This window comes from Thalia democratica, chromosome 4 (assembly GCF_965202585.1).
Source record: "Thalia democratica chromosome 4, ktThaDemo2.hap1.1, whole genome shotgun sequence".
Taxonomy (NCBI): Eukaryota; Metazoa; Chordata; class Thaliacea; order Salpida; family Salpidae; genus Thalia; species Thalia democratica.
The window spans coordinates 48,932,783-48,954,521 of NC_139168.1; the positions used below are offsets into that span (position 1 = coordinate 48,932,783).

A 21,739-nucleotide genomic window follows, 5' to 3' on the forward strand; every position below is an offset into this window, starting at 1 on the left:
ATTGAATTTGCTAAGTAGAGTAGAATATAAATGTTTAGTATCAAATAAATCACATATAAATAAAGATAAAATCTACTTATTATTAAAATTAGTAAAAATTTTCTATTAGTATTATTATTTTATATAAATTTAGATACTTTTTTTTAATATATCTATAGTTTTATCTTTTGTTTTCATATTTATAAATAAATTAAACAAATTTTTAAAAAATGAGAAAGTCCCCAGTCTGCTTTTATCAGAAGAAATAGTAAAAAACAGCCATTATAGTAAGTATATTTTATACCTCTCGTATCTTTACGATCTCTCGTATCTTTACGCAGTTTTTCTGTGGACACAATGTGCGTAAATAAGCGAGAGGTTACTGTACATGGTTTTTATGTGTTTTAAAATCGGAAAGAAATTTTTATCAAAGTTAAGACTTTCTAATTTTTCAATCTATATTTTAGATGACAAAAAATAATTCTAAGTCTCAAAATTTATGCTTTTATTAAACAGCTTATTCAAAAAACAGTTCTAAAAACTGCAAGCGTAACTTTTCCTATAGTACTTTAGAAAAATGTTTGTTTTTTATTTTCAGAATAATTTTTGTTAAATTTTTTAAGGTACTGTAAGGGTATAAAAATATCTATGAATGATCTTTATAGTTGTAAAAAAAAATTTACAACTATAATCATTACTATATACTGTTATAGTTTTTTGATTAACTTTATCTAATAGCACTAAACTAATCTAATTTAAGACTAATGTGCTTCATCTTTAAAGGTATTATTATTTTATAATTTCTATCATAGTTAATAATTAACTTGTTGTTTACTCAGTTTGATGTTAACTTATCTCTTTTAACTTTGGTAATTCTAATAAGTTGAAATATCATCTGTTAAACAATGGAAGACATTACAGAAGTATTTTTTGTTTATATCACTTAAATAGAATTTAAACATGCTAATTAGTCTATTTTCATAAAAAAATTTATAAAAAAAAAACTAAAAAGATAAAGAACTTACCTAGTTTAGAAGTTACAATTAGTATATGCAAGTTAAATAAAAGCTTTTTGCTTCTTAAAATATCTTCAAAAACTATTTTATTTTTCTAATTTCTAAGACTTTAATTCAAGTGTTTTTGTTTAACTTAAAATAACAAACCACTAGTTTGATTAACTTTTTAAAGCAATATTGCCGTTAAAATTTTTGAAAGTTTCTTTAAAAAAAAAACAACGGTAAGATAACAATCAAATTAAAACAGCAAAGGTAGTTTTAAGTTGTCAAACTAGTGTGACGAAATATATAATTAGCATAAATACAGCTTTTGTATTGATATACTTTGTTTACTTTCGTTTTATCTGTGTTACTGGTGTAATAACAAAGATAGAAATTAAACTAGCAGATCAAACTGATGAGTTTTTACCACTTATATAATAGACGATCTTAAACTCTAAAACATTAAAAAGCTTTCTTTGTATGCTAAAACTAAATTTTTGAGTAACTCTATATGCTTTAAAATTATACAAGCCTGCGACTGCCTTTGTTGATTGAGGTCTAAAACTATAAAACTGTTATTTTAATATTCGGACGAACCTAAATAGTTTGATAATCAAAATTATTGAATCTTATAAGTACTAATATATTACTAAAGGCTAACACAGTAACTTTACAGTCATAAAATGATTATGTTTAAAATAAAATTTGTTTTAGGATTTATAAACTTGTTTTGCACGAAAACTAATCTTAGCAATTTAAGGTAGAAAATTTTTGTACAGTTTTATATCACTAGTTATAGAGTGATACATTTACATGATAACTTTTTATATTTACATGATAACTTTAAGTTAATAAAACCAGGTTTTCGACAAATTTAGCTTTATATAACCTGGTTTTAATGAATTAAACTGTTTATTACAGCAAAGGTAGTTTTCTACCTTAAATAATAAATAAATAAAATAAAATTGTCATGTACCTGTCATAATGATTTAAGTTTAGAAAAATACTAGTTCTGAAACCCTTATACTTAAAAAATGTTCATTTACAAATATTCTGCTTAAATTTAAAAGTCGCAGTTGGCATTATAAATCGTTTCTGATTGTAAATATACTTATAGAAATTAAGAAATTTCTAAATACAGTAACCTGCCAACTAGGTACGCCCTGCCAGTATGGTACGCACTATTTAGCTGAAAAACGCTGTGTTTAAAATGCAATTTCGTTTTACTTGAAATAAAATTAAAAAACCTTAAAATAGTAATAGAAAACTATTATATTTTAAAATAGTCTATACTGTGTTAAATTTTAATAGATTAAATCTAAAGAAACTAGAAAATAAGCTATAAAATTATAAAATTTATATCAAATCAAGTATTTAAAGAAACATAAAACTATTTATTTACTCAAAGAACAGTGCAATATAATTTTGCATTCCCAATGATTTAAATAAAGTAATAAAATCTACTTAAAACTTTACATAAATTTTAGATAAATAAATCAATGTTGAGTGCAATTAACATTTAGCCTAAGTGACCTGATATTATGATAATCATGATAAATAAATATAAGCAATATAAGTAAAATTTAGTTTTATAAAACTGTTAAACACTCTTTCTTAAATCCATTACTGCTAATATTGACTATAGAAACTACAGTCTACTATGACCAACACAGCATTTTATTCTTAATTGTTGTGTTTTCTACCAAGACAATCAGTTAAAATACAAAAAAATGCTAAATAATAAGTAAGCAGGAGTAAAGTTTATAATCGTAAACTAAATTTATTGAATTAACTCAATTTGATAAAAGCATGACTATTCTTTTATAAATATTTATTTTTTATAAATTACTTATTAATTATATGGACTATATAAGTTCTTCTAAAAGTACAAGGAGATATAAGATAAATTGAAAAATTTTGTTTGCTGAATATAAATTTAATTAAAAATATACAAACATATTTAACATGTTCGTATTAGGCTTTATGTAGGTAACTAAAGACCAAAATTTCATAGGTACGCACTGCCGGTTGGGTACGCACTTTTATGTTGTGTTCAAAGTGTGTACCTAGTTGGCTGGTTACTGTACTAAAGTTTTCATAGTAAAATAATCTTGTTTTGGAAAATTTAAACTATAAAAGAATTATTAAAGTAATTATCAGGCTTTTTTATTAAGTGAATAGTGTTTAAAAAATATTATTTTTATAGTTAAGTATACAGTAAAGGCACTCAAGAAACTATAGAGGTACAAGGTAAAAAACCAAGAGCTTTATTTAAGCTATTTTTAGAAAAAATTTTGTCAGACCAAGAAAAGTTTTTTATGACTCAAAAAAACTTTAAAATCGTCTGAAGTTTAAAACACATCGGAAGTCATTACAAGACTGATATTTTATTCAAATTGGTAGTGTATTAAAACATTAAAAAACGCATTTTAAATTAAACATTTTATAAATAAACAAAAAACTTTTTAAGCATATGAGTTGTATTTTTAGTTGTTTTGTTTTCACAACCAAGGCTAATACTTATAATTGCACTGCATATAACTTTAAAACTACACCAACTTGTTTTTTACTGACTGAAAATTACCTCAAATATTCTCTTTAATTTTATATTTATTGTTTTTAATGTAATCGCTGATACGTATGATCCGTTTTAGATAAGCAGTTTTAAGTATACTGTATTTGTCTTTCAAAAAAAATAATTTTGGTTTTTTATGTATAACATTATATAAAGAAAAAGTTTGCTTATTTCATTAATTTTTAATGTAAAATCTTAGTTTCGTAATATTCAAAAATTTACGATAATTTTCAGTAAACATTTTTTACAGGGAAAGTCTTCAATAACTGCAGTGCTACTGATTTCTGTTTGTATGTCAGTTCTAGGAGGATCTTTTCAGTATGGATACAACATTGCAGTCATGAATGCACCATCACAAGTCAGAGCAACTAAACAGTTATAGAATATATAACATAATATTAACTTTCACAAATAAAACTGTACAGTATATCTTATTTCTAATAAATTATCATTTATACTTGCAGTACATTAAGCAGTATTATTTCGAAGAAGAAGTGACAACAAAAATTTCCAATGAAGTTTGTTTATATCTATTAGTTTTATACGCAACACTTATTACTATAATTTACAAAATTCTTAATTGTCTAAAAAGTCAGTAAAAAATATTAAAAAATAGTAACTAATTCACTCCTACCATACTTAAAACTTTTGACAGATTTGTTTATTTTAAACCAGTAGCACATCAAATAAATTTTGTTTACTAAGGTGGTACCACTTTTTTTTATGGTTTATGTTGTTTATGGTATAAATTACTTTTTTAGTTGTAGCATAATATTAGAGTGGGCAGCATACGGCCCGCCAACAGACACATTTGACCTAAAGCAGACTTATTAGCTTAAAAATATCTTGTAAATATTAAATTTTTTAATATCAATCATATTAAAATTGTATAAGTATTTACCTAGTTTTAATTATGTTTTGTATTACAGACTTTATTATTCTTGTATTTAGTTTATTAAAAAACTCAACCAAGAAAGATATATTTATTTATGATAAAGTCTGGCTGAATTGAATCAACAATGCCTGTGATGAAATGCCCTCTTAAGTGTTGCACATATGAAACACCAGACGTCGATGCTTCTGTAGTTGCCTCTTTGCTTATCTATCACAACAATGTTCACATTAATGCAAATTCTTCAAAACCAAAGATGGACCGTCCTCTAATAGGGAGAAACTGCAATGAAGAGGGTTGGAACATATTTGTGCAAAAGTGGACTATTTTTAAAGGCAGCATGGAAATGACAGAAGTAGAAAAGCATCGTCAACTGTACCAGTGCTGTGAGGAAGATCTAGGCGATGCTATTCTGAAGGGACATAAAGATATATTAAATTTAAGTGAGCAAGAGCTTTTAAGGATGATCAAGCAGCTTGCAGTTATTCCTGTTTCAGTTGTTGTACGACGATCAGACTTTCTTAGTACAAGACAGGATTTGACTGAAAACACGGGATCATTTGCTGCCCCTTTAAAGGGTAAAGCTAGTACATGCTCGTACACATGTAAATGCCCAAAGGATGGCTGTAACCAAATGATAGATTTCACAGACATTATCCTTAAAGATGTCATGGTAACCGGTTTAGCTGATGAGGATATACGCAAAGAGGTGTTAGGATGGGGTAGTTTAGATGAGAAAAATGTCAATGAGACAATCGGTTTTATTAAAAGAAAAGAGATGGCACGTGATGCAGTTTCAAAACCCGCTGTTACGGCCTCAGTTTTCTCATACGAATCCTCAAAGAAAACCACACAAAAACCAAGTGGTAAAATAACTTGTAGCATATGTAATAAATCAACTGATAGATTTGTTTGGAGCAGTAAAAATATGAGGTATATGAGTGTTCTGCCTGTAAACAATGCTAGATAAAGTCCCGTAAAAAAGTTTATCAAAGTCAGCAAATTTATGCTGATGAGTCAAATGCACTTCTAGTTGGTGGATTGTATACACAAAACTTGGATAGCTTTTGCAGCTGAGGTCGTAGGAAAAATATGTTCGAGCGGAAAAACACGAAGAAGAAAAAGGAGGTACAAGGACAGAAAAACGTACTTCTACACACTGGAAGCCGACAAAAACCGTACAAATCCCAAAGCAATATTCGCCTACCTCCAAATAAACTATTGATACCAAAAGTTCCCTTTGAATCAATTGTTTGTGATTATTTTTATTTCAGAGGATAGTATTATTTTGTAACTGCAGACAGACATACAGGCTGGACAGAACAACAAAGAATAAAATTAGGTACAAATGAATCTGGTTCAAAAGGATTATGTAAAGTCTTGCGTCGAATTTTTGTTTCTTTTGGTGTTCCAGTTGAAATATCTTCAAATGGTGCTCTAGAGTTTTCAACAAAAGTTACCAAAGATTTTCTTAAACAATGGGGTATACACCATCGTATGTCATCTGCATATCATTCAGTGTCAAACGGTAGAGCGGAATTAGCAGTAAAGGCCGCTAAACGTTTGTTAATGGAAAACATTGGTCTAAATGGAGAATAAAATAATGACAGAATGGTACAAGCTATACTTACGCAGAGCAATACGCCTGGTCCAAGATGCAAACTATCCCCTGCACAGATCCGTTTCGGAAGAAATTTAAAGAAGTCATTACCTTACGTCAGAAAGAGTGTTATGACTTACAATAACCCGCAGATCTCAAAAATGTGACGTGGTGTTTGGAATAAAAAGGAAGAATCTCTCAGTACTCGTTTTGTTATATCTCTGGAAAGTATAAGTGAAAACACAAAATCGTTTCTACCACTGAATTGTGGTGATCATGTCGTGATACTAAATCAAACAGGTAACTTTCCTAGCAAGTGGGGGAAAAGTGAAGGACTGCCATCTATGTGTTGTCAAGGTTGATGGATCAGGTCGCTTAACTGTTCAAAATTGTAAGTTTCTAAGAAGATTTACCCCTCCTGTTTGCAAATCTCTAAGTAGTATCCCTTATCTGAGATAAGCAAACATACCACTGTAAAACTTTGTCTTTTCTGGTAAAGTTGAGAAAAAAATATGTCAAGAAAAGTTTTAATGTTCTGTGTTTCTAGAAGGAAGACTTTTTTTGAATAAGCATTGTGTAATTTCCCTCTGTACTAATGGCTTTCTTCAAAAATGATGTTGAACTGGAATGGCTCGGATTTGCTTTGGTCTATATTTTCTTGACTTATATTTTCTACAGAAAAGCAAACAGACCACCAAATTTTACTTGTGAACAACAATGTGTCTGGGATGTGTGTGTGAAATTATCGGATTATTTGCAGCGTTTCCGTGTAAGACTTTATGATGCTTTTCAAAAGCTTTGTGACACCGATGTTGCTGATATTCATTTATTGTCAAGTTGAAATGTTCACTGTAAAATAATGTTTTTTTGGTCTAATGAATAAGTTTTAGTCCAATGGTGACGTTATAAAGTTTGTAGTTGACTTTGCAGCAGACTTGTCTAACAGCCATCTGTTCAAAGTGATCTTGGATGAGCACGCAGAGATTGACTTTTAAAAAGTCGAACTGTTGGTTGGTATCGAGTATTTGGAAAATGTGTGTAACAGTATTTCCTCAGTATTTAATGCTATCAGTAATGCACCTTCTATTTTGTTTGAAGTCGAAAATATGATAACGATGTTTATCAGCGAATTAAATGAAATTTCAAGGTGGTTAGATGAATGGCGTGTGATTTTGTTCTTCAAAGCTGAAAAGCTCAAATCGGTGAAGCAACTAATTTATTGAATTTTCGTATTCAGCAACTGAGTGAAGAAAAGTAAAGATTTGTTTACAAATTTTTGTTACAGTTTGTTTGTTTAAATTGTAGTTTGTTTTAACAAATCAATTAATAGTAAACTAAGTTAATCGTTACTTTTAAATGTTTTTGTCTTTTTGAGTTTAATTTCGTAAAATTTTAGACCTGAAAAATGTGTTTAAGTTGTAACAAATTGTTTTAAAATACTTCTGTTTCGCTAGGTTGTTTATTTAAATTTATCGTTTTATCTACTTTATAGACAAAATCTGGGTAAGATGTATAAGCATTTACCTAGTTTTAATTATGTTTTGTATTACAGACTTTATAATTCTTGTAATTAGTTTGTGAATAAACTCAATAAAGAAAGATATATTTGTTTAAAATTGTTCTCTTAAATTTATTATACTTACTCGTTAATGCTTATTAAATGAGAATTTCATTACAATTTTGTTTTTAAGAAGTTTTTTTGAAATTTTGTATAAAGATTTTTTTAATTTACGCGGTCCGCTAGTTTTTCTTTTATTTAATCTGGCCCGAGAAAGATTTTTTAATGGTAAATCTGGCCCGCCGACAAAAAAAAGCTGCCGGACTCTAATCTAAGATTCTACTTCTACTTTATATATTAATACTTTTAATTTGAAAAATCTAGACTACAACAAGTTATTTGACTAACACAAGTAGTAGTATCATTGAAAACGATAAAGAAGTAAAGTATAGTGATGGCGATTTGCTAACTTGGGCAATTACGATATCTATTTTCACTGTTGGTGGAATTATTGGATCCAGTTTAGTAGGTTTTTTCACCCAGAAATTCGGCAGGTTTTTTATTTTTTATATCGTTTTGAATATGCTTTCACTTTTTTTTCTTGTTTATGTTATAAAAGTGTTGCCAACTGCTACTTATCTTTAACTAAAAACAAATATCTGTTAGTGTTTTTTACTTAACAATCTTTTTAAATGGTAACTGAAATTGTTCAATAGTATTTTTTTAAATAATAGTATTTTCCTTTATTATTCTAAAAACACGGTAGCTGAATGTTTCCTAGTTATTTTTTAATTTCATTAAAATTTAATTAATTAATTAGACTAGTTTTTTAATTATCTTTGTGCTGTTTATAATTTAGTTTATTTTATCGTTATTTTAAATTTAAAAACCAATTGATAATTTGTAATAAATTATTATAACCGTGTATGTTGATAAAATTGGCAAACAAATTTAAATATTTCAAAACTCTATCTTTAAAGTTTCCTTGCAGCTTTTAAATTTGGATTTTAAACCTTCTGATGTTTACTTAATGCAAGTTTAAAAAAATCAAAGTTGTTTTTGACATAAAATACTATTGTGTAACATTAATATCACTACAATCGCTAATGATAATTACAAATGAAGATTTTTAAGACAACTTTTCAGTATAATGACGACCCACGAAAGAATTTTACTCTTAAAACTGTTTTATTATTTTTAAATTGCTGCAAACCCATGGTTTTTTAGTTAGCACGTAAATAAATTAAACATTTGTTCAAAGCAAATTTGTTAACAAAATTAATATGTTTTAAATAGTTCAAGTAAACGCATAAAACTTTAATATAAAAATAAAATAGTGTTGTAAGTTTTAAGAAACTTTTAGTAAACTATCTAAATTTTTTCTAGAAAAAAAGCTCAGCTGTATAGCAGTTCACTTTCATTCGCAGCCGGAGCTATGATGCTATTAAGCAAACCTGCTAACTCACTAATCATGATTATAATTGCAAGATTCTTTCTTGGTATATTTTCAGGTATTTTGTACATTTATTATTTTATAAATAATCATAAAAACTTATTACATACTCATATGTAATTAAACTATTTGTCGAGGCAAGTATAAACCAAAAATATGTGTTTTTTAGGTCTGGCAACTGGAATGGTGCCCCTTTATATTAGTGAAATTGCACCTAAACATATACGAGGCGCCCTTGGTGTAGTAAACCAGCTTGCCATTACAATAGGTTTTTTATTATTTTTTGTTTGAAATATTATTAAATACAGTTTGAGTTATAAAGTTACTTAAGGTTTATCTGTGATAAGATATGGGTATGTTTAACTTTTTTTTTCAATGAATTTGAATTCGATTTTGGGTATATAATACAAAAATGAAGTTTAAAAAGTTATACATATACAATTAAAGTTGTTTATTTAAGTCAAAACAAAGTTTTTAAGTCTTGTCTATCTTTTAAATTTTTACTTTAAAAGAAGTTATACTTATTAAATAGTTATGTTTGTTTAAAAATATACTTAGAAATACAGCTATCTACTTCATTCGTTTTAAATTATTAAATACGTTTGACATCTGTTTATTTAAACTAAATTAAAAGATTTTTTCTAATAATAAAAATCAGCTTATAAGTTGTTTCAGTTCAAAAATATATATACTTATATATTAAAATAAGCACAGTACCTCACTTCTTTCTGAGAACTTTATAAAACCTTTTTTTTTACTTTTTTTTGTTACTTGATTTTTTGTCTTGTTTCAGGTATCTTAAGTGCTCAGATCTTAGGATTGAAAGAGCTTTTTGGAACAGAAGATTCGTGGAACGTGTTGCTCTTTTTTACTTGTGTACCTTCAATGTTTCAAGTTCTAATTTTATCGTTTATGCCAGAAAGCCCTCGATATCTTTTAATTGATAAACACCAAAGAGTAGCAGCTATCAACGGTTACTTAAGTTCAAAAAATATATTTTGTAACGTCACTTAATTACATTAAAATATCTAATAGTTTTATTCTTCTTACAGTTTTTGGTTTGAATGTTACTGAAAGTGAACTAATCATTTTATAATTAGCGATCTACCCAATTTCAAAATAAGACATGGATGAAGATTATTTAAAATAATTTAAAATATTATTGTTAAAATTAAAACACCATTCGTAAATAATTGTTTTATTTCTTTATTTTCTACGAAATATTATAGCTGATTCTTAAACTAATTTGAAAAATATTTCATGGTTTCTTAATTTTTCTTTCAATCACTTTTGTAAAAAATAAGGTAGAGTAAGTTATAGCTTCCGTCCGTATCGACCAGTTGATAAGTTTTGATTTAAAAAAATCTATACTAAACAAACAATTAAAAAAGAATTAAATATAAGTTTACAAACACGATATGAATTAAAATGTTATTTATGCTAGTTTTATGGTTGTAATTTTATAACTTGGTCCTTTGACAAGTAAAATTTTTTTTTACTGCCCATTTAGAATATATCTCCTATGATTTGAAGAAAAGGCCACGACATTTGGCCAATTGTTGTCAAACTTTATTATAGAACATTAAAAAAGGACAGAAAGGTTTATTGAATTTAAAACAGAATTACAGAAAAAGAAACAAAAACTTATGTGTTTTACAAAATAAAGGAAAAATAAACAATAAAAACTTATCAACATTGTTTTATTGATTTATAGTTTATTTTTAAACAATAAAAAAAATATGGCAACAAAATACAACTTAAAAAGATACCTTTTACTTTTTTATTACCTAACTTATAAACATTTATAGCAACAAAATAGATTTATAAATATTTGTAAACTTACAGTAATAGCAGGTAAAATATTTTTTAAGTTCCAATATTATGGACCATATTATTTTTGATAATTTATTATAAATTATGATTATAAGTTTAGTGTGACTTTTTCAATTGAAGTTTTTTCTTTTGTTTAAAAAACTGGTTCCTTTAATTAAGTTGATTTAGATCAAGATCTTAGAAGAAAGATATATCTCGATCCGTCAGACCAATAATTTTGCTTAGCATTATCATAAGTTAAAAAAAGTTATTTTTAACAAAATTAACAGGTTAAGTTTTTATAGGTTGCATTCTATATCAATGTTGCTAATAGATTTAAAATAACAGTCCGACAGAAGTATGTTAGTAAATAATTATAACGATCATGTTTAGAAATATGTAAAGTAAATAAATTTTACATAACTGCATTATGTACAGCTAATTTTACTTAAACATACTCAAATATTTTAAATATACTCTTTTTAACTATTTATAGTTTACTAAAACTTGTTTTTTTAAATAAATTTTAGTCTTACCATACTTGATGTTTGTGCTAATTTAGCTAATTTTATTTATTCTAGGAAAAAGAAAAACTTATTTGAATCGCAAAAAAATATTTAAAACCATCCAAAAATATATTTATTTTTTTATCTAGTAAGCTAAAAAGTTAAGTTAAATAAAACTACTAAACAAGCACTGTAATTATCACCTAACAAAATTTGGCATAATACAAAAAAATAAATATGTTATATTTAAACTTACTTCTACACAACTTAAATGTTTGATTCAAAAATAACAAACTTATTTTGTCTGTTGTTTAGAATAAGGCCGTCATAAAATTTTACACTTACTCGCCAATAATTTTAAATAAAATTACTTAAAAAATGTGTTAATCAGTGCATGTTTCACCCAGCCCTTGTAAGATTGAGAGGACACGACGAAGTTGATAATGAAATAAAAGAAATGGAAGATGAGTCTGCAGAAAAGAAAGACGAAGATCAAGCTACTATAATTGAAGTTTTAAAAAATAAAAACATAAAGTGGCAAATGCGCTGCATTTGTACTTTGCACGTGGTACAACAACTGAGTGGCATCAATGCTGTGAGTCATTGCTTGTTGTAAGACGAAATGTAATAAGTTTTCTAAAGTAACCTTTAACAAATGAACAGTTTTTAAGATACTAACTGTGTTATAGAGTATAGTAGGATGGTTGTAGTTATGAATAATAAAAAATTCTAACGTACAGATATTTTTTTACTTGAACGATATATTTGAAGCAGCTGGAGTTGAAGAAGAAACTCAAAGTTATGCATCTTGTGCTGTTGGTGCTGTAAACGTTTTTATGACTATTGTCTCTGTAAGTAATTGTGTTTAATAGTAGTATAATGTTTATTACTTTTTTTTTTTAATATAATACAACCAATTTCAGGTTAAAAAATAAAAATAGTTTTTGTTGTTTAGGTATTACTTACAGAAAAAGCAGGACGTAAAAAACTTATTTGGATCGGATATGCAATAACATCAGTGTTTTGTGTTTTAATGACTATATCTTTAAACTTGCAAGACCAAATAACTTGGATTTCTAGCATAAGTATTGTGAGTGTTATTGGATTTATAATAGGATTCGCAATAGGACCAGGTTAAAAATTGTTAAATACAGTCATACGTATGCAACTAATTTATACAAATATTTACTTTTTTTAAATAATATGAGTAGAATTAAGTAAAAATAGAAGTAAACAAAAATTATGAACGTACTAATAATCTAGTTATTTTGTATTTTCCATAAATCGGTATTATTAGTTTAATAACCTACATTTTACTTTTGAAATAACCAGCAACTTTTTAAGATAAATGATAAACTTTATATAATCAATATAAAACTTTTAAAATAATGAGTATAATCGGCATTAATCCAAGTTCAGATAAAAACTTATATTTAATACAAGTATTGAGTACCTTAAGTGCAAACTGATCAAAACATTTACACTTTACTTTTCAAATAGTTTGTAAATTTATTACCATACTTGGTATTTTAAAATCGTTTTATTAGGTCTGAAAGTTTTTTATAGAATATGAGAAAATAAAAGTTTACCTTTTAAAGTAAAAAGTTATTTTTTTGATTTGACTAAAGTATAAACAGGTAAAGTTAAATAAACAACAGAGAAGTTAAAAATACTACAGGTTATTTTTTAACTACAAATGAAATTTTTCTCACTTGTCTTATATACAACAAATTAAATCAGTTTTAAAAATTTATGTTAGTATAAATAAACTTTAAAAATTAGATTTACATAAAGTATATATAATACACTGAAAGTACAATTACACAATGTTAAGCAACATAAACACTTTGAACCGGGAATTGTTTTGGATAAATGCTAGAAGTTAAGAATACGTACTATTAGTCTTACACATGCAAGTCAGAGCTCGATGGTTTGTTTGCAGAGCATCTTTTATTAAATTTACTAGCGTTTGTTTACAGTCCTCAGCAATTCTTACTGAAGTCAGAGCCAAGCTAGAACTTGAAGTGTATGAAACGTCTAAAAGTCCGCTTTGGTTGAACTACAATAGAAGTTTCTACTTGAGACGGTTGTTAAAAAAACAACGAAAGCTGGAAATAAATACAAACCAAACATACACTTGCTTTAGTTTTTTGGCGGTTCTTACAGGAAAATAACTCACTATAGAAGTGTTGCTCGAAAAAACGATTTTAGCGAACAACGAAAGCTGGAAAGTGTATTGAATTACACTTGCTTTGTTTCTCAGCGGTGTTTACTGAAGTCAGTGGACTACAAAATAAGTGCAATGCTTAGTAACAGTCGCTAATAAACAACGAAAGCTGAACGTATATAATCGCTAAAATACAATCTAAGTGACGTTCACAAATAGACCGAAACACGTTCTGGTAAACGTTTTTCGAGGTTCTGTTTTTTACTTAGTCAAACAATACGCGATTCTAACAAAAATAGTAAAATCTGGTTCAAAAAGAATCTAAAAAGTGCCTGCTAAAACAAAAGAGTGTTTGCTTTAATTGTAACTATTCTTGCCAACAATGATAGCTACCGAAACGAAAAGCGAATGAACACTTCTCCCGTGGCGCTTTAAATAGCTATCTAGAAATAAAAAAACTCTTCTTTTTTTTTGTCTCTCGGAGAGTAAGCCGATAGTGCTTTGAGTGGTTAAAGTTATATTTTACATTTATCAATATTAACTTATTATATAGATATATTTTTAGGTCCAATACCTTGGATTCAGCAGACAGAATTTTTTGAACAATCAATAAGACCAGCTGCTGGATCATTTGCAACTGCGCTAAATTGGATGAGCAATTTTATACTATCCCTGCTGTTTCCATTCATGATTGTTAGTTTTTATTAAATAGTTTATACACAAATCACTCATTTTTAAAACTTAGGAAGTTTATTGACTAGTTTTATTTAGCACATCGTCAGATGAAGTTGTTTAAAACTGATAAAAGTATGGTATAAGTTTTAGGGGAACGGGTAAAAATTGCACGAGGGGACTAAATTGCACGAAGACAAAATTGCACGAAGGCACAAAATTTCACGTAGATACTTTTGCATGAAGACAATTTTGCATCAAGGGTCGATTTTGTACTTAATTTTGCAGTAAAATAAAACTAAAAAAAACTAAAAGATAAATTTAAAAATAATAAAAATAAAAAAAGTAACTGACCGAGGTTGATGGGTAATATTAATAGTAAAAATTGAAATAAAAACTAACTAATAAAAATTATTATGAAAAATAAAAAGGATAAATAAATAAAAATTAATTAATTAAAAAAAAGCTAACCACCGAGGGTTAGGGGTAACAGTGATAGTAAGAAATAAATAAAAATAAATAAAATAATTAACTAATAAAAAAAAATACTAGCGATCGAGGGTAAGCGTTAGGGGTAACAGTGAAAGTATTAAAAAAAAATTTAACCCATTCAAAAAATTTAACCCGTGCAAAAGTATCTTCGTGCAATTTTGTGCCCTCGTGCAAACTTGACAGCTACCCAAATCTTAGTTATGATGATTTTTAAATATCTAGCTAAAAGTAGTTACGTCATAAAGAGTTAAATGTAAAAAATTTGTGTTAAGGTTTAAATTAGAATTGAGTTATACTTTACTGTTTTGCAGTTGTTTTAAGATAGAATTCTCAGAATGAAAACATTTAATATTGTAGAAAATTTACTTGAAACTAAATTGAATATACATTACAAAAAACGACAACAACAAGAATACTAAAAACAAGTTATTAAAATAGTTTTAAGTTATAGAAATCTCGTTGTTTACAAATTTTCGACTCGAGAGTTCTAATGAACGCTATACTAACAACTCCCACCCGCACGATTTAAACCCGATTAATTCCCACCCAATCAATTCTAACTCGATCAAATGCAACTCGAGTCAATTCCCATCAAAGTAGTTCGTCACTTTAAGGATTTTTTTGCACGGCGTCATTTTTGTACGGGTTTCATTTTTGCATGAAGCGTTGCTTTTTGACGAGTAAACACTTTTGCATGACATCACTTTTGACCAAATCGTCACTTTCGCACAGATGACATTTTGCATAGTTTAAAGCTTTATCGATAAAAAATATATTTTAATATATTAAGCTAAGTTGAATTTAAATTTCATAAACCTTAAAATATTAAAAAAATCTAAAACTTATTTTCTATTTGAATAAGATTTAAATTGTAACTGAAGATCCCTTAAGGGTGAAACTTAGTTTTACAAATAAAATTTTGATTAATTAATATTGTACAAATTTAAAACTAAAGTTTAGTTTCTGTTATACAAAAACTTTAACTTATCTATTATAAAGTATATGAAACCAAAAAATACCTAAAAATAAGCTAAAAAAAATGTTTTTCGCTAAAAAAAATTTATTTTAAAGTAAATTATTTAGAAAATTATAAAAAATCATAAGTTTTTTGCTCGTTTAATTTTTTTTTGTTTTCAATAGAAATCAATTTAAACATAAGTTTGACTTGGGTTTGAAATCAAAAATACTAAATAAAGTACATAGAAGCACGAACCAGGTTTTTTTACAATGATGTAAATTACACTCCTTTAAGTTTAATGTTACAAATGTAAAGAGTCTTTAACTAACTTTTTTGATCAAATTATTTTTTAGTAAAGTTAAACGTTAATAGTTTTAATTACTTTTAGCTAGTTTAAGAGTATTACTCTTTATTTTTTTAAATGTTTAACTTATCACTATAGCTTTAATTTTTTTTTAACTTGTATGCTAATGCACTTTATACTGGACAAGACTTCAAAAGGTATCCGTGGTGTGCGACCCGATAACCAAAAGGTTCTTCGTACACCAGGTCGTAGGACCAATATTTTGAACTTTTTTTTTTATTGTTCAATAAACTTTATTTCACAGTTTTTTTAGACTTAATTTAGTAAAACTATTAGTACACGTTAGTTTTTTAACATAAAAATAATGTTTAGTCTGAAAAATAGTTTAAAGTAATTTAGTTTATAACTGTTTGCCCCGTATCGTGTGTAAATGCAGTTTTAAGCAATAAATTAAGTAAATTACTATTTTATTACATAGTTTTTACCAAGATTCGTGTGTAAATACTGTTATACATTTTTATTGTAATAAATTTATGTCTTACAAGCTCAATCTACCGTACAACGTAGAACTTATTTGTTGTAGAATGTATGAAATGATTCTTGTTCTAATGTACCTTTTCTTCTTGTTTTACAAGAAAGTCGGTGTATTTTGAAAATTATTTCTATTTAATTCATATTTAAAAAATATAATTTTAATTTATAGGCTAAAATTATTTACTTTTATTTAAATTATTATTTGAACTGTCAAAGCAAGTAGTAATCTTAAAAATTGAAATTCATACTAAACTTAGAATATGGTATAAATTTTGTAGGTTAAATTCCAAGTGAAATATAAAAAAAGGTATTGCTTTTGTTTTAAGCAGTTAGCTTGTCTTAAAAAGTTCTAATTTTATCAAACTCTCTTTTAAAAAATATGTTGCTTCAACAGCGTTTAATTAAAAGTGGATTTTCGGACTTAGTAGTATAAAAACAATGAATATCAAAATAAAAATAGAAAAGATAATTTGAAAAAAATCATATAACATAACTTGTTACCTGAATCGTCCGTATTTCTATAGTAATAAATTTCAATAGAAATTTTTTGCTTTACTTCAAATGGGAATTGGTCAAATATGCACGAAAGGACAACTTTGCACGAAGGGACTTTTTTGCACGAAGACACTTTTACACGAAGGGTCATTTCTGCTCGAAGGGTAAATTTTGCACGAGAGTAAAAACAAATATATAAATAAAAAAATAAATTTCAAACGAAAACAAGAAAAATAAACAAAAAGATAAATTTTAAAAAACGCAAAAAATAACAAAAAAAAAATTACTGACCGAGGGTAAGGATTAGGGGTAACAGTGATTGTAAAAATAAAAAAAATAACTGACAAAATTTATTAATAATAATAAAAACTAGAAAAAATAGGGTTAATTATTAAAAAAGCAAAAAATTAGAAAAAAAAGTTACCGATCGAGGGTAAGGGTTAGGGGTAATAGTGATAATTAAAACAAAAAACAATAGTAAGAAGTAATAGTAATAAAAAAGTAAACAAATACAAACAGATAAAAAAGAAATTTAAAAAAAAAAGAAAAAAAAAAAGTTACCAACCGAGGGTAAGGGTTAGGGGTAACAGTTATAGTAAAACTAAAATTAAATTAAAATAAAATAAAACAAAAAAATTCGAAAAAAAAATTCAACCCGTGCAAAACTGACTCGTTTGTGCAAAAATGTCTTTTTGCTGAAGTGACCCCTCCACAGTGGGCCCGCAATTGAAAATAGCAAAAAAAAATTGAACTTTTCTTTGAAAATTTTGGGTAGAAAGCAAAGATTCTTGCGCATTTAGTGCTTTAAACTAAATTTAAAAATTCGATCTATAACTAAAGTTATGGCGATTTGAAAGTTTTTTGATTAGTTCAAATTTTGATGTCTTTAAAAATAGAAAATCAACATTAAATAAAAAATTATTAAAAAAGTACTTTAAAATAAAAGTGTTCTATTACTTTTGTCAGAATTTAAAAAAGATACTTTAAAGAATTTTAAAACTAAAAAAAATCATTAAAAAAATAAATTTTTGTTAAAACCAAAAAAAAAAGCGGTATTTTTTCTCTTAATGTTTGTCGAATTTCTAGTAAAATTTTCAAAATAACAAAAATTCCGGGTAGGTGGATAAAGATATGCATATATATTTTAAATCCTCAGATTTAGCATGTCCTGGACATGACTTTAAACTGTATCCTGGTGTATGACTCGATAACCGAAAGGTTTTTTCGTGCACCAGGTCCTAGAACCAAATATTTGAGCACGTTTTTTTTTCGTTCAATAAACAATAGTAGTAGATTAAAAAACACTAACAAAACATCATCCACCTACCTAGAATTTTTATAGTAAGAAACGTTCTAAAAAGAAAAAGCCAATAATTTTTCCAAAAACACCCTGTAAGATATAATTAAAAAATTTATATTAAATTACTTTAGTATAACTAATATTTTTTATAATTAAAACTTTATATTTAGTATCTATCAAAAATCTATAACTTTTTAAGAAGCAAAATTTATTAAAATATAAGTTTAATTTGCCTTATTTTTTATTTTTTCAAAACAAAGATATTTATAATTAAAAATATGCATAGAGCAAAATCTTTTTATAAGATTTACTATTTAAAATCCAATAACTTTTATTCTTTTATAATTTGTTTGCCTGTTTTTAAAAACTTTAGGTACACAACCTTACATTACATAAAAATCAAATACTTGTAAAGATTTACAAGTGTTGATTTTTGAACAAAATTAACTATTCCTATTTTAAATAAATTTCCAGTTAAACGAGATTTTGGCCCACTGTCCCTCGTGCAAAAATATCCTTCTTGCAAAAGTGACCCTTCGTGCAAATTTGTCCCTTCGTGCATATTTGACACCTACCCACTTTAAATAATTTTCAATAAGATTTTATTTATATTTAGTTTTTTTACAACTTTATGTCAAACTTATTTTAATTTGTATTCAAGTTTAGTTTTACATTTATACGTAGTTCATTTTTAAACACGTAAGGTTCAATTTTAATACAATTTTAGTTTATTAACATGCATTAAAGCATGATAATAGATACGTCAAAATGAGTTAAAATAAAAAATGTGAAATAAATACTATTTAGATAAGAATTTGGTAAAGTTAAGTAAACAAGACTTTTAAGCATAAATAATTAAATAGAAATATAAGATGGTAAAAGGGTATTGCAATAAAGTAAATACTTACAAGTTTCAAAATTATCTAAACGTAAATACTAAAAATAGAAGGCTTTGAAAACTTAAGATAATCTTTATTTTAATTATTTACGTTTATATAATTTTGAAACTTGTATGTATGTACTTTATTTACCATCTTAAGTTTTTATTTACTTATTTATGTTTAAAACTCTTGTTTACTTGATTTTACCAAATTCTTATCTAAACACTATTTATTTCACATTTTTATTTAAGCTGATTATGACGTAGCTATTATCAAGCTTTATTACATATTAATATTATATTCTATAGCTTAGTTAAACACACTAGTAGTTGAAAAGTGTGTTTTGAAAAATTTGCTACTTCAATAAAATGCAATGTATTTGTCGATATTTTATTTAAACTTTTACCTAAAAAAAGAAGTTTCAGTTTAATTAAAACTTTTTTTAATTTACTTACATAAATTTCGACAACTTAGTTTTATCAAAATTTTGAAATAAGTCAGCCGTGGAAAAGTGCAACTAAAGCAAGAACACTTAAAAAAGTATATGCCATGCAAACAGAACGCTTTGTGGATTGTGCAGTCATAAAAAAGTTATAATTTGTGTAAAATAGACACTAGTGCAAAACTGACACTACGCAAAAGCGAAACTCCGTGCAAAAAAGATGTTTTGTTAAAGTGAGGTGAAAAATTGATTAGGTGGGAATTGATTTGGGTGGCAACTGATCGAGTGGGAATAGGTTCGGGTTGGAATTGATCGAGTTGGAATTGATCGGGTGGGAAATAATCGAGTGGGATTAAAGGGGTGGGAATTGATCGGGTGGGATTCGATTTGGGTGGGATTTGATTCTGGTGGGAATTGATCGGGTGGGATTTGATTCGGGTGGGAATTAAATCGGGTGGGAATTAAATCGGTTGAAACTGAGCAGTTTCCCTAATGAACAAGGATCATAAACTTCCAAACTTTTAAAAATAAGTGATTTATGTATAAACTTTTTTTATAAAAACCAGCATTAAAAGCAGAGGTGTTAGCTTGTTTTGTTAAAACGGTGTTAAAAGAATAACTTTGATAAAGAAATCTTATTCGCTTAAAATACTTGTTTGCTAATAATAACTATTTTCTAACCTTTTTTATTATAACGTTTATTGTTTAATTAGTTTAGCTCGCAAAACATATATTAAAAAACGAAGTATTAAGATCATTTGTATATTCAAATTTCTATTATTCTTATTAAAAATTTGTTTAGTAATTTGACTTAAATATTTACAAGCTCTTTTCTAAATTTAAAGTCTTACAATGATAACAGAAATTTAATCTTAAATTTATTTTTAACTTAATAAACTTTTTCCTTATTTTTGTTAAACTATATAACATTTTAATTAAGAAAAAAGTTAAAAATAAAACTGATATTAATAATTAATTTAGTAGAACTGAATATAAAAATGTGTTTTTTTACACTCTCATTGTTTTTAGTTATTTAAAAGTTATATTTAATGAATAATTTATTTATATGAAAGTTATATACTTGTTTTAATATTAAACCATATTTCACTTACAACTTTAATTAATCAACAAAAATATATATATATATATATATATATTACAAGATTTAAGTAGTAGTTAATGTTATTATTGATTCTAAAGTATGGCAAATGTATATACAATTAGGTTAAAGCAAGCAAGATACAACATTATTTTAAAAAGTATAAAGTTTATACTATTTATTACTATCTATATTTAGTGACAAAAATAGCTCATATTCTTCATTTTCAGAAAAATGCTGTTTGTTATAAACAGTTTTTTTTTATGTATTTATTTCTTTCAACATATTACATATAAAACAAATATGTGTGTTGACTTTTTGCTTATAAAATGGTGATAAAACTTACCCCCAAAAAATACACACAAATTGTATTTGTTTTCACAACGTTGTATTTTTAAACCTTTTATTTAGAATTTTTTTTTTTTAACTAGTAGAAGTTTAATGATTATTAAGTAAGTTTTAATTTATTTTATCTTTTTACAAATGTACAATTAAACGAACTTACAAAAATAATTATTTAATAAAGCTTATTTTAAACGACAAGTACAATGCTATATCATGTTTAAAGCGCTTTAGAAGTTTTTTTTGATAGTAACTCCTTATTTTAACTGAGAAGATGTTATTTTATGTCAACAAGGTAGTGTTTTGATTTTTTTTTCTTTTATTGGCTACAAGCAATAACTACATTTGAAGAGTGTTAAAATACAAAGATTTTAATAAACAAAAAAACTTAAGAAATTTTTTAAAGTACTTTTTTCCTAAATTGAAAAATTGATTTAGTTGAAAGTTTTTTTCAGAACTATACTTTATTTTTAATCTTTTTCTTTCGAATACAGAAATTTTTAGGTCCGTATGTGTTCATCTTTTTTCTGGTCATTTGCGTGTTTGGTTGTGTGTTCACTTACAAGTATGTTCCTGAGACAAAGAACAAAACCTTTCAAGAAATTGGCTTACTTTTTGACGAACTGAATGGAATTAAAAAGGCAGGATACGATGAAGTACAGCTTGAAGATCGCTCATAAAGCCACAAATGTTTTATTATGTATTTAACTATATATTAAAAATGAATAGTTAAATTTTAA

General features: G+C 26.3%; 1 protein-coding gene across 1 annotated transcript; it reads left to right on the forward strand.

Annotated features, from left to right (window-relative positions):
• The first annotated feature begins 884 nt into the window (after positions 1-884).
• Positions 885-21,679, forward strand: LOC145833418 (solute carrier family 2, facilitated glucose transporter member 3-like). Its single transcript, XM_082940597.1, has 15 exons — positions 885-902; positions 3,803-3,910; positions 4,017-4,070; positions 4,701-4,887; positions 5,110-5,264; positions 6,345-6,401; positions 7,927-8,096; positions 8,929-9,053; positions 9,165-9,263; positions 9,789-9,968; positions 11,721-11,908; positions 12,054-12,164; positions 12,269-12,446; positions 14,046-14,173; positions 21,494-21,679. Exons 1-15 carry the CDS (start codon positions 885-887, stop codon positions 21,677-21,679), a joined length of 1,944 nt encoding a protein of 647 aa, XP_082796723.1.
• The last annotated feature ends 60 nt before the right edge of the window (positions 21,680-21,739 follow it).